General features: G+C 38.5%; 1 protein-coding gene and 1 pseudogene across 1 annotated transcript; one reads left to right on the top strand and one right to left on the bottom strand.

Annotated features, from left to right (window-relative positions):
- Nucleotides 1-1939: 1939 nt before the first annotated feature.
- Nucleotides 1940-9657, top strand: LOC103330737 (glycosyltransferase-like KOBITO 1). Its single transcript, XM_008233343.3, has 11 exons — nucleotides 1940-2421; nucleotides 4529-4678; nucleotides 4798-4850; nucleotides 5409-5517; nucleotides 5645-5779; nucleotides 5940-5984; nucleotides 6971-7158; nucleotides 7245-7386; nucleotides 8118-8164; nucleotides 8334-8421; nucleotides 9107-9657. Exons 1-11 carry the CDS (start codon nucleotides 2059-2061, stop codon nucleotides 9389-9391), a joined length of 1605 nt encoding a protein of 534 aa, XP_008231565.2. The 5' UTR covers nucleotides 1940-2058; the 3' UTR covers nucleotides 9392-9657.
- A 303-nt stretch (nucleotides 9658-9960) lies between these two features.
- Nucleotides 9961-13213, bottom strand: LOC103330740 (cation/H(+) antiporter 15 pseudogene; annotated as a pseudogene).
- Nucleotides 13214-14134: the final 921 nt, after the last annotated feature.

The following is a 14134-nucleotide window of genomic DNA, read 5'->3' as shown; positions in this document are numbered from 1 at the left end:
GCTTTTGTAGCTCATTATAGTAATTGTATGGGCAAATGTGATTCATTAAGTAAGTGGGCTTTCTTTATCAAACGTTTGGGCTTTTTGGTTGAGTCAATAGGCTATTTTGGTCTATTTTTGTTTGGAGTGATGGACTATTCTTTTCTATCTTGTGCTCACCCACATGTTTGGGCCTATGAAATGAGCTTGAGTCCCGAGGCTCCCAAGCAACCCGAGACTTCCATTTCTCGGCCCATCAATGGGTCTCATGACAATTTATTACTATCCATACCACAACCCACTCAAGCAAGCCCTGGGTATTTGAGTGGCTTGGGGCCCACTTAAAGCTTGTGGCGTGATTGGGTGCGGAATAATAATTCCTTGCTTGGCGTGGCGTGTTGCTTGGCGTGCTTCAATTTTATCGTCCTTGAAGAGGGACATGGTGCTTAGTTTAGCATGGGCTTGTATTTTATAATATTATCTCAGTCCTTGGCATGACAAATTATTTATTTAGCATGACATGTGGACTATGACTTGTATATGACGAGCCTTCGTGTACTATGATATGTGACTTTCCTTAATACAATATCATATTGGGTAGGAAACTTATTTGGGCCTAACCATTGACTTTTTTGGGCCTCAACAGAAGGAAGGGAAGAAAAAAAGAAAGACATATAAAACTACAAAATTGCTATACTCTTAACGGGTGATAACAAGTATTCGAGAATTCACATGATACAACCCGTTAACTTGATTGGTGGCTAATGGGTACACGTTTTCAACACAACCCGTTAAGCCCCAACCTGAATATTGATTTAGGATTGCGAATTCATGTCATGTGAATGGGTCGTATACAATATTGTTTGGTCTAGATTGCGGTGAGTGCTAGGGTCTAGGGTTATTAGGGCATCTCAAAGTGGTGTTTTTTTTGTTTTTTTAGGGTTTAAAGTTTAATTTACCCCAAAGCTATATGATATGAAAGAAAGAGTTTAAGGACAATTAGAGTGAAAAATTTGGTTGGAGGACTAAAAGAGAATTCGGGCATAAGTTCATGGAAATATTTTTGCTCACTACTTTAACCCAAGGTGTACCATCATAATCCTTCTCACCACTTGACACTTGTCTATTAACATAATCATAGTTAATTCTTTGTTTCATATTTATGGAACTATGATTATGTTCATGGGCACGTGTTAAGTGTTTTGAATAGTGGTGAGAGTACACCTTGGGTTAAAGTAATCATTTGGATCAAAAACCCAAATTCATTATAGGCCTCATAATCTACGTGAACGTGATTATGTAATGACCATGATTATGTAATGTAATCCGGGATGGAACTAAATTTTATTCTCAATTCGTATTCCTTGAGGATTTGAACAAAAAAAAAAAAAAACCCTGTATTTTAATTTCACTTAAAGGTCCATACCTCTTCACCTCACAAGTTCATTGCCCTTTCACCCAAAATCTCGACCTCAAATTGCACAACTCATCAATGGATTCAAGATCTGAATAAATAGGGTTGTTGGAGGGTGGGGCTTGATGGTTTTGGTCGCAAAGAGAGGGAGTCGTAGAGAGAGAGGGAAGAAAGGGTTTGGTCGCCGAGAGAGAGAAAGAAGAAATGATGGATGGGTCCCAGCCCTTTGTTTATTAAAATTAAAATTATTTTCATTTTATATGTCATACCATTTTATTTTACAGTATTGAATTATTTTTAACATATGAAATGACCAATTTGCCCTCATATTTAACGACAAATTGGATGAAATATTGAGAATTTAGGCGGCAGGGGGGAAATTGAGAATAAAATTTAGTTCGAGTCCTTAATTTTCTAAAAAGAAAGTCAGGGGGTAAATTAATAATTAGGTAAAAGTTCAAGGGGCATTTCAACAGTTTACCCTTTTTCTAATTTAGTGTTATTTTTATTTATTTATTTATTTTTCAATTCTTGAAAAGGTAGCGTGATTAAATTGTAGCAGGAGCTGTTTTTCAAACTTTATTTAAAAGCAAAAGAAGAAATTGTTTGCTAAAATCCCAGTGAAGCTGTAAAGTCTCACATGACGTAAAAGTAAAACGACCATCATGACTAACCACCACCTTCACCACCACCTCCACGCCCCGCTCCGCTCAACTCCGCAGTCTTCTTCCTCCTCGTCATCTCAGACTTTCACATCGAAGCTCCTCCTCCTCCTCACTCTCCTCCCTCTTTCGCTCGCAGCCTTAGCCTTCATTCTCCAATGGCGCGGTGGCATCCCCGACCCCACCACTCGGTGGTCCCCACCTGGTTCCCACCACCTCTTCCCCGGCATGGACGCCTCTCCTCTCTCCTCCGCTGTTGTTCACTCCACGCCGTCCGATTGCCTCAGCCTCGGCCGTTCAGCCTCGCCTTCGTTTCCCTACTATCAGAATTGGAAGTTTGATTCTGTGTCCAATTTGAGACCAAAGGTGTGTTCTTTTTTCTTCTTTCTTTTTGGATTTGAGGTTGATCTGGTTATGGGTTTTGCTGCTGGATTCGAAAATTCTGAGGGGTCGTACAGTTTGATGCCAAAAGCTTTGTTACTTTGTGAAATTGGCGACTGTCGTCTGATCTGTATCTGGGTTTAAGATTACGGGTTCTAGATTTTTTTTTGAGGCTGTTTATATGTAGTGAGCCTTTTTTTTTTTTTTATAGAAAGGATAAAGGAGTTGTGCCAATCTTGCATTTCACTTTTTGCGATAAGTTTAGCTCTTTTAGTTATATTTTGGTGCAATGCTGTTTGGCTAATAGATCCTTTTTCTCATGCTGGTATGCTTATGTTTGAAAATGGATCGTCTGCCCATTTGGTGCTAATGTTCTCAGTTCATGGGTCATAGGTGTTTTCTTTATAGTTTTTTGTTTGTTCATTGATTGGTTGAACAGTTTTTGGTGTGTACTAGGTGTTAAGAATTCACACACAATTCCTAGCCGAAGATCGCAAAAACAACCAAGAGAATAAAATGAAGAAAACAATCAATCACACAACACACAAAGCTAATGAAGACGATCCGGCAGAAAGATAGTAAAATTACATTGAAGAGGAGATAGCCTCTTCCCTCACACTCACAAGTAATTTCACTCATCTCAACCCCAGTACACCCAAGAAACTCACTCTCACACTCCCATAGTTTTTCTCTCACTCGGTATGCCACAACCATATGGGCGAAATCTTCAAAGCCACTAGACATCTTTTGATCACCCCCTTTGATCACACACCACGGAGACTAACACCATAAGGATATACTTATAGTCTCCCTTTCAAAACCCTAGTTTCACTAGAGCAAGTTACCCAAGCTCAATAGAACTAGGAATCCAAAAACATGCCCTAATAGGACTCAAAATCGAAAAAGGAAACATAATCATGCGCAGGGCTGACCTGTCTCCAGTCGGTTTGCACCGAAAGTGACCAAACTTTAATACCGACTGGTCCCCCTTTGTCTCTGACCAGTCGTCGGTTATCCTCCATGCCTTTGACAACTAATTTGAGCCGCTATCCCAACACTAGGTGTGATTTGTTGGTGGTGCATTGGTCAAGCAATAGTTTTGTTGCGGAGAATCTAGGAACTAGCAAGTTTTTGTTATGAATTTTGAATTCTCTCTTTTCAGACCAGAGCTTTTGATTTTTCACTTGAACCATGGACCCTTGGATTGTTAAATTGTTTTTCAGCGCTAGTTAATGCAGTAAGTTGCTTCAATAATTTGAGGCAAAGCAAACACAGATCAGCTAAAGCTAGAACAGAGGTAACCAAAAATAAATAAAAAACCAAAAGCTTACAATTGAAGTGAATTTTGTTGCAGCATAGTAGCTGCTCTTCACTGGAGATTACATATGGTGCTTGAGTTTTCATATTATCATCTCAATCATGAAGCACTTTCTGTTCAAATTCCATGCAATGTGAACCAACTTCATCCATATTCTGGAAACCATGTGAACCAACTTCATCCGTATTCTGGAAACCTCAACTTAACCTTTCTTTCCAAATAGACTTGCCTGACTTGTTAATACAAGACACTATTATATATGCTTTAGACTTGCAAAGATGGGTTTTCCTTTTCTTCTTTTGCCCCGAATTGAACCCACCGTGCAGGCCCTGCTCTAGAGATTAAACATTGACAATGGCATGTCAAGTGATTCTGCACAGCCTAAGAATATAGGAAATATCATAGTTCTTCAAATCATGGAATGTAATGAAGAATTAGCTACAGCCATTTAATGAGTGTTATATGTGGTTTGATGTATAATCATGAGCAACTTGGGTATTCAAATAGATAAATGTAATGCGATTGATTGTTTCATTGCCAACCTGTTCTGCGGACTCGCAGTGAGGGATAACATTGCCTGTTTACATATTAGACTTTATATGGTACCTGTATATAGAGTGAATGGTTGGGTAGTAGAATTTGATTATATGAATCAGGTGTCATTAGGACTTTCCTGTTCTAGTTATTTTATGACTACTGCTTATTAATATCAGGAAAGCAAACATTTTGGTGGAATGAAGTTTTCCTCTCTTAACAAGTTAGTTTTGTGTGCAGATATGTATTACTACGAGTACTTCAGCTGGCTTAGATCAGATTTTACCATGGATGTTTTATCACAAGGTCATTGGAGCTACTACCTTTTTCCTTTTTGTGGAAGGAAAGGCTGCATCTCCTGAAGTAGCTAAAATTCTGGAGTCCATTCCTGTGAGTTAAAATATATTTCACTCTGACTGCTTATGTTCTTCAAATGCATTTCTACTGTTAGTTCTACTGTGCTTAATGTTGTAAAATTTGTCGAGGATAAATTTTGTGGTACTTTTCAGGGAGTAAAAGTGATATACAGAACAAAACAGCTTGAGGAGCAGCAAGCTAACAGGTTAGTTGATTTTGCCGCTGTTCTTCTTGGACTATATGCTTACTACTAATGTAATCTTATGTTATTATTACGATTCCTGTCAGTTGTGATTAATCTTCTCTATATCTATCTCTTTTGTTGTTTGGTAGATGCACACACACACACACACACAAAATCCGCCTTTGGAATGGATAACCGCTCTGTGGAGACCCACATAATTCAGATGGCCCCTCTGGCTGTTCAAATTGCACTGAAATAAAGAGCAAAACATGCCTGTTTAGGGCTTAGCTTTCAAGTTTTAACTCCCGAGTTTTGGGCTACTAAAGAGTCCTTAAAATTGAGAGTTAAAATTTAAAACCTAACCTGCAGATTGATTCTGCACCAATAAACCTTGCCGGGAAATGGATCAAAAACTAAAAAATAGATAAGTAAAACATGGCGGTGCTTTTTGAACAGCAAGCACAGCTGTCCAAGTGGAGGTCATATCAGCAGTGCGGTTATCTGCTTCTGAGAAGAATTCTATTTTCATTTTCGCTGAAATCACTTGTATTTTATGCTTCTTGTTTTTGGTACCAACAGCCGAATTTGGAATGAGACTTGGCTGTCCAGTTTCTTTTACAAACCTTGCAATTATGAGCTATTTGTGAAGCAATCTCTCAATATGGAGATGGCTATTGTCATGGCAAGGGTATGAAAGATTTTTCTCATATTACTGGTTCCTATGTTGTTAGTTTTACCTTATGATAATAATAGGTTTTGTTGATTTATTTCTTTTTTATCTGCTTGGAACTTTCTCCTGCATACAAAAATATCAGGATGCTGGAATGGACTGGATAATTCATCTTGACACGGATGAGTTACTGCACCCAGCTGGTGCCAAGGAGTATTCTTTGAGGCAGTTGCTGCTTGACGTGCCTAGGAATGTGGATATGGTTATTTTCCCGAACTATGTATGTGAAATTGTTTAGATACTTTTAAATTGTGTGATTTTGGGACATGTAAAGATGATCAAGCATGCTAGTCTTGTTAATTTCTTGTATTGGCTCCTGTTTCTGCCCTGATGCTTTTATTCAGTGATTTAACTAACTGTGCTTATTTTTTTTTGAGTAGGAGAGCAGTGTTGAACGCGATGATATTAAGGAACCTTTTACTGAGGTGAATTTCCTCTATCGTCTCTTGCCTTTTTTGTTTGGTTAAATAGACTTCACTATATCTCTAGAGTTCAACAATCAATAGATTGATATTTGTTATTCTATATGGGTCTTTAGATAGTAAAATAAGGTACATAGCATATGTTGCTGCCTGTTCCTTCATCATGCGTATCATAACTTTGAATTTGTGATGAGTTCCTAACCTTATCCTTAGTCTTAGACTTACCATGCTGGAAAACAGTATATTGTTGCCCAGTTAAACTATGCAAGGACAAAGTTGTTAAACACACTGCCGATTTATATAATAGGAAATTTGGTTCACAAATAGTATTGAAATTTGGAAATGTGAGGATCCTATTTTCTTTTCTGAGTCAAACCAATAGTGGTTTATGTTATATTAGTTTTAGGTCCCAAGTCAACCAATTTTTGACCTTTTGAAAGTCAAAATTGTGGCATTTTGTATAATTTTATAATCATTTTTGGTGTTTTAGTTTAACTTTAGTTTGAGTTTTCAACTTTGATCTAAAACTAAATGCAAAAAAACATTTCTGATCAATTCCTAATATCAAAAATACTTTTTTACCAAAACCAGATTAGGCCTTTATATAATCCGAATTAATGGATCAGAGACCAGCTATGTTGTTTTAAATGTTTACCCAAGAACGTGAAATGGTTCCAATTTGTAATTAAACTTGCTATTACCTTGATCTGCCTTGTTTTCAAATCTAGACAGAAAGCTTTGAAGTTAACGTGTTATTAATTCAATAATGGCATAGTGTTTGGAGATAAGTAGGCAACTGTGGGATTAGGAGAAGTAATATATAGGATATGGAGTGTGCTGCATAAAGATGCGGTAGTCACGAACCTTGCTACAAATAAATCTATCCTGGTTGATTTTTAAAATGCTGCACATCATCTCTATTTTATATTTCAATTAGCATTAATATATGGTCTTTGATCTATGTCTTGCTCTTGTATCTACACAAACAGGTATCCATGTTTAAGAGGAATTATGACCATGTACCAAAAGATACATACTTTGGCATGTACAAAGAATCAACTCGTGGCAACCCAAACTATTTTTTGACTTATGGAAATGGGAAGTCAGCTGCTCGAATCCAAGATCATCTCCGTCCTAATGGTGCACACAGATGGCACAATTATATGAAAACCCCAAAGTACTGTAATTTTATATGGAAAGAGTAGTGTTTTTTTTATTGAACTTATTCATCCCAGTAATCATATTTCTTGTAATTCCTTTTAGTGAAGTCAAATTTGAAGAGGCTGCTGTTCTACACTACACATATGCCCGATTTTCAGACTTGACTTCTAGACGTGATCGGTGTGGCTGCAAGCCAACAAAGGAAGATGTGAAAAGATGCTTTATGTTGGAATTTGACAGATCTGTGAGTTCAATGCTTTGTTTAGATCTTGTTAAACTCTTCCACTTGCATTACAGTATCATCAAGCACTTGATATAACTGGTTAAGTTTATAAAACTAACTAGTTGGTCCATATGGAAGAATTATATAATGTGACCATGATAGGCACTAAGCTATAAAGGGTCCAATATAGAAAGGGAAAGTTCACAAGGGATACTTATACAACTGGTTGGAAGAAATTTGAGGCCTAGGAGAGGGTAATGTGGCAATAAGATGAGTTGCTGTTATTAATCTGATAAGTTCAGAAAAAGTTATGTGAGTCATGGCAATTTACTTCTTGTATGTGGTCATTTTCATTCAAAGCAGTCAAGGAGGCTATTTGGATTAACTTGGGATCTAGTGGTGACTGTCAAGTTTAGTTGTTTATAGAAATAGAATTCTTGAAAATTTGAAGCACATTCTTATTGATTGAGCTGTTTATTGAATAATTAAAAAGGAATATAGTTGTGTTATTTTCTAACTTCAAGCGTAATCTTACAGCGAGGCATATATGGCATAGTGACTTTCTACTGAAATCATTTAGCAGATTTTGCTAATATTCTACGAATTTGTAAATAGAATTTGGACTTGTCTTTTCCCTTCTATTTCCCCTTTCTTTTGGTAACAATTAAAATGGCTGCCAGGTCTTCAGTGCTTTTTCATTGCATTTCGTTGTGCTAACTCTTTCATATACTAACCAACAATTAGCATTTCAGGCATTCATAGTTGCTTCGACTGCAACCAAGGACGAAATGCTGAAATGGTAAAATCTTCTGTGCAAGTTATTTTGCTTATCTTAATCCTCTTTTAAAATTTGAGTTGTATTAATTCAAATGCCGTATATTTTGGGGAGAACTGTTGGAATTAGCTTACTCTTCATTATTGATAATCCTTTATTGTGAATTAATGTTTGAGCTTGGCTTCTATTCTAGGTACCATGAACACATTGTATGGGATGACAAAGACATAAAATTGAAACTTATGAGAAAAGGCATTTTGACTCGAATATATGCTCCCATGGTAAGCATGTTTATCAATATTCTTCACCACAAAAAAATTAATTGAAAAGAGATACAAAAGAATCTAACTAGTGGTCACAATTTTTTTTTTCTTTCATAGCTGATATATCTAGTGCAGAAGACACATTTGAAGTTGACTAGTAATGAAAAATTTACCGTAATTGTATTTTTGCATAATGTGATACATTGTAGTTGTATTTTTATTTAATGTGATGGATGAAGTCTAGAAAAGGTATAAGTAGACATATTTAATTTTTCTTTTGGCTAGTAATGAAAGACTGTCATATCAAGTGTTTATATCATGCAGTTGTACTAGACCTTTTATAATTTCATTTGCTGAAAATAATGTATATTACAATAGATAGGGCGTAAGTGGTTGATAATCAGAGGGAAAGAGAGGGACGAAAGTAAAGGAGGAAGTTAATTTGATAGTGGGAAGTGGGTTATCTTTATCTATGAACTTCAAATAATTCATATTAATTTTTAGCTGCTTATTATATTTGAAAATGATCAACTCATGCTAATAATGTAATTAACAAACTGTAATTAAATTCTGATGAAGATATTTGACAAAGCTTCAAATCAAAACTTAAGGTCGCACAGAACACAATTGAGTTGGTTTTTTTATTAGTATAGATATATATGTCTGAATAATTTTAAAAGCTATCCCTTGTTGTACATCTCAGGTCATAATACAAGGACTACGGGAGTCGGGAGTGTTCAGCTCTGTTATTGCATCTGCCCCAACAGCTCTCTCAAAAGAAAAGTTTTTGTTGACAATTGATAGTAGCAACTCTTCTAGAGCTACTGCCTCCCAATCCCTCCCATCAAGGAAGATTGGCAGAATTGGAGAGAGTAAGGCTACTATCAGGAAGGCCTTGGAAGTTGACGCAGCTGAATTTGAAGAAGCTGCTGTTCCACCATTGTCGCCACCCGGAATGGATGACAACCATCTCAGTGTACGAGTGTAATAAGGTCTTTTTATTGTGATTGCTTCTTCTTCTTCTTCTTCGTCTTCATAGTGTGAATGGACAGGTTAATAGGTAAGTTTCAAATATAGCTGTAATTATTCTTTTTTAATTTTTTCTTAGTCAGACAGAAGATTCTCATGTGACAAGTGTAGCTAATAGTCAGAAGTTATAAAGATTGAAATTCTACAGATATTTCATTAGACATTGAAATTCTATATGAGGATTTTGTTCACAATTCAGTCCATAGACTAATTAAGTTGCATTATTAGCACCGTCTTCATTCTTTATAAAATTATGTATTAACATAAACGTGATTAAGAACCAGGAAATTTTTTAGCTCAAACATATGCAAGAAAAGCTGCATGTCCAATGTTTCATCCAAGCTCCGCCATTTACTTGTTGGTCTAACATCGCTTCTTAGTGGGAGAACTTCAAATGCACCTACTCACAATCACTTTAGCTACAAGCTCTTTCCTGAAACTCTTAGTATCATTCTAATATATCTTGAATATAGAACTGACACGGTTCAAAACTAGATGCAATGAAAAGGGTGAATAATTTCTTTATGACTTTTCCTGATTTAGCAAAACAAAACGAAAGGCAAAAAAGAAAGGAAAAGGATCTCAGTCGAGTCATCCTATTCCAAGTTCACAAAGAATTTTGAAGGGTTTTTGCTAATTTCATATAACCGAGACGTTTTCATCCTCTGGTTCATCCACAGCGGCCCCCTGCTGCACTACAAGAATGGATGCGTTAATTGCAAAACTTGAAGTCAATAATGCTTCCCCGAGAGGCCCCAATTGATCGTCAGTCTGGCTCAAATAATGATCCAAAAATGCCTTCGCCGGTGATGTGCTTCCATGCCGTCTTCCCACTATGTACAAGTCATATTCACCCTCCAACTCCCTTATGAGATTCAGAGTTTGTTCCCAGCTATTCATGGCCTCCTCCAAGAATTGTATGTTGGGGTTGTGCTTGGACTTCAGCCTAAATTGGTCCACGTACAAATCGTCTATTTGCTTCTCCCTCCCACTGTCTTCCATTACCTTTGGATCAGTTTCCTTCTTCTTGTTGCCTTCGTTGTTATTTGGGGTAACGATAAACCGTACAACCTTTAAGTTAACCCTCGGATTTCCTGCCATCCTCCATGCATACGTTAATGCCTCGCGGTCATCTGCCCCTCCGATGAAGAACATGGCGAAGTGGCGGTAGGCCTGGGAGGCGTCCTTGCAGGATTCGGTCACATGGGACATACTAAGCCCGCGGTCGACAAAAACCGCCACGGAGCACGGGGCCTTTTCGATCACGTTATTGTTGATGCCCTTCAAACTTGGGTTGGCATCCTCCATGGCGCCATCTATATTAGCTTGCATGTGGAACGGGATGATTATGAGGTTGATGCACTTCTCCTCAGCCAGATTGCATATGTCCTCGTGCATGGTGTTGTAGGCTGAAACGGTCGTGAGTGCTTGAACATAAACGTTTTCTCTTCCCTTGGCGTAGCTTTCAAAGGCATTTCTAGAGGTGAATGACTCAGGTTGTGCCTCGGTGTTGGCCCAGGTGTGATTTGTGTTAGCTTTACAAGCGTCATGCACGATGAGCATGGCCGAAGCTTGGCCGGTGAGCTCCACAAGTTGGACGGCGAAGACGTAGATCCAGGATTGTCGGGATGGATTTGAAGCCTCAAGGAGGTCTACAATGCCGGAGACGTTGGTGGAGGTGTGGGTATATGTGAGGATTCGAAGCTCGGTATCAGGTTCTAAGCTTTGTATGTTCCTGATTTTGTATTGTGCGGAAGCCCTTGTGGTCTTGTAACCCAGGGCTAGGAAGGGTCCAACAGGAACCGTCATTAGCCAAATTGCACTCATCATTACTGCAAACGTTCGGTGGTCCAAGACCTATAGACATGATATGCACCATATAGACATGTAATTAATTAATACTACGATGTTGTCAGATTATGAATTCGAACAATTGATTCATCAAGTAAATTCTTGTTTGAATATGTGTTGTTTAGAATCATATATATAATATAACTTGGAAAAATAATGTTTGATGTCGTATTAACTTGTTAACTAGTTTATGAAATAACGAGTGGGGTAGAATAGTACTTACTTGTAGGTCCTTAGCAGAGTTGAGAATGATGAGTCCCAATAATCCTTTAGTGTTCATGAGTATCCCAAGAGTAAAACTGTCCCAAGGTTGAATTTTGTGGATTAAGGCGACGAGAAAGGTGGTGAAAATCTTAGAAGCGGAAGACAGAACGATAACCACCATGACACGGCACGCGTGAGCTGCACCGTAGGGCACTTGGTTCTCAACGTCCTCATAAACAACATGCCTGAAATCGGTCCTTAGCCCGACGAACAAGAAGAAAAGGGGCATCATGAGCAGATAGACATAGTTTTGGATCCTCTGCATCACCATCTTCTTCATCTCTCCCTTCTTGGGCATGATGGCTCCCAACACGAAAGGCCCGACGATGAAGTGGGACCCACATGTTTGCGTTATGAACCCGAATATCACGACACCGAACAGGACAAAGCACACGTTAAGGTCCATATCGTTATTATTATTCTTTTTGTTCTCGGTAAATTTGCAGCGGATTGCCCACAAGAGAGCAGGCCGAAGAACAAAAACACAGACGACTACGAAGGCTACGGTGGTCGCGAACCCGCGCCACCCGGCCGCAGTCATTACCGACATGGTCACGACAAGAAGAAACCATGAGCATAACTCAGCAATGACGGCGGCGGATAGGGCAAGCCGACCGACCTCAGAATGGAGGAGTTTGAGGTCGGCGAGGATTCGAGCTAGGTCGAGGAAGCTGGTGGTGCCGAGGGTAATGCCCCAGACCAAGGGCCCGTACCTGGTGGGCCTTTTGCCCTTGTACTTCCAGCGAGAGTCGTTGCCAAGGAGAAAGTAATGAAGAGCCGCGCCGAGGGGTACGGTGACGACGAGGCCCGCGAGAGCAATGCTCAGAGCCTTCTTCCCAGCACGTTTTACTGGTTTGAAATCAAGCTCTAAACCCACCATGAACATGTAGTAAAGGAGGCCCAAGCTTGCAATTGTTTCTATTGTCAAGAAGTTGTGGAAAGGAGCTATGTACGCGCGAGCAAAGTTTATACCACCGATAACAGATGGACCCACTAGCACGCCACCCTCATAAAAGAAAAAAAAACATACAGTAGCAATTCCTCAAATAAGTTATTTGATAGTCAACCGATTTGGTTGATATGTTTTTTTTCTTTTCATTTCTTTTCTTTTTACAAGGATAATTCTTAATGGAGATTGAAAAAAAAGTTGGTTCGGATAATCAAACTACAATGGTACAATTCACTCAACAAATGGTATTTCAAATAGTGTTCATTAATGGATGCATATTGATGCTAGAACTTATGTGTCACTGTTGAAAATGCAATCAACAAATTATACTCAATTCTTATTTTATACGAATTGACACATATAACATGTTAACATAGATAATAATAACAAACGAACTATTGTGTTAGCGCCTATTTCCGAACATGGATGAGTAACACAATTTTGACGTGAAAATCTTATCGAACTCACATTATACAAAAGTAGATTTTTTTTTTTCCGCTTTGATATAAGAAGATATGACATTTCAATATTCATAAGAGCTATAAGGCTACTTACAAGAATATCAGCGACAATACGAGGCTGGTGCAGGGGCTTGAAGGCAACCATGAGAATGCGAGTGACGAGCATGACGATGACCAATTGGCTGTTGAGCGATGGGAGAGATCTGTTGGCGGGGGTTTCCGCATGCCAAAAATCTCCTCTCATGAAAACTGTCATATTATAACACACCCGCGCTGTTGCGTCTCCTGATCCTGGTGGACTCATTGATATACTCTTATCTATTTACTTCTTTGATTCCTCCTTCGTACGACGACGTCGTCTTCTTCTTCTTCTTCCCTTTACATATGCCTCCCTTGTTTCCCCAGCTACAAAGAAAAGTAAATTCACCAGAGAGAAATGTATATATATAGGTGAAAGGCCCTGCCCTAAACGTTCTCTCTGTTTTGTACAGCTTTTCATTTTCAGTTATACACCAGCTCTACATAGCCAACTAATTTAAACCATGTAACCAACTAACCATTTTCAATTTTAATAAGTTACTCTTCGTTTTTTACTGTCTCCTTCTCTCTCATTTTCATTGAATCTCATCCACTCAAGCTCATTTAAATGAAATCTAATGGTGGTCGCTTTATGTGGTAAGATCTCTTGTAATTTTTATTTTATTTTATTTGTTTCCAACGTCATTTAAGTTGAAGGCTTAATCTATGCTGCCAAATGGTCCAACCTGGACTGTCATATAAAAGGGGATTCTCAAGGCGCTCTACACTCAGTACAACAGGGCCAAGCTGATCTGTCCCACCTTGGTTGCCTAATTGAGGATTGTAAAACACTTTTGGCCAAACAAGAGCGTGTCTATTTGAGGTTTACAGAGAGGAAGGCTAATGGGGTTGCAACTCGCCTGGCACGCTATGCTCTACACTCCTAGCTAGGAAGCAGCAGAATGGGTTACTGATCCCCCAGTTTTCCTACAGGATGTTTTGTTTTCTGATGTTATGTAATTTTCCTTGTTCTGTACGTTATTGGCATATGTGGTACTCTTTCCTACCCCGGGGTTTTTCCCTTGTGGTTTTCTCCGGGAAGGTTTTAACGAGGCCACACTTTACATGCCTATTATTCCTCCCTTCTAATGGAATGAAA

Source organism: Prunus mume, linkage group LG5 (assembly GCF_029339155.1).
Source record: "Prunus mume cultivar Tortuosa linkage group LG5, ASM2933915v1, whole genome shotgun sequence".
NCBI lineage: Eukaryota > Viridiplantae > Streptophyta > Magnoliopsida > Rosales > Rosaceae > Prunus > Prunus mume.
Note: the sequence above shows the minus strand (reverse complement) of the source record. Positions and strands in the feature narration are given on the sequence as shown.

Coding starts and splice junctions, on each gene's coding strand:
- LOC103330737 (XM_008233343.3), top strand. CDS start 2,059: ATGACTAACCACCACCTTCACCACCACCTCCACGCCCCGCTCCGCTCA. Junction 5,780..5,939: donor TGGTTATTTTCCCGAACTAT/GTATGTGAAATT, acceptor TTTTTTGAGTAG/GAGAGCAGTGTTGAACGCGA. Junction 8,165..8,333: donor AAGGACGAAATGCTGAAATG/GTAAAATCTTCT, acceptor CTTCTATTCTAG/GTACCATGAACACATTGTAT.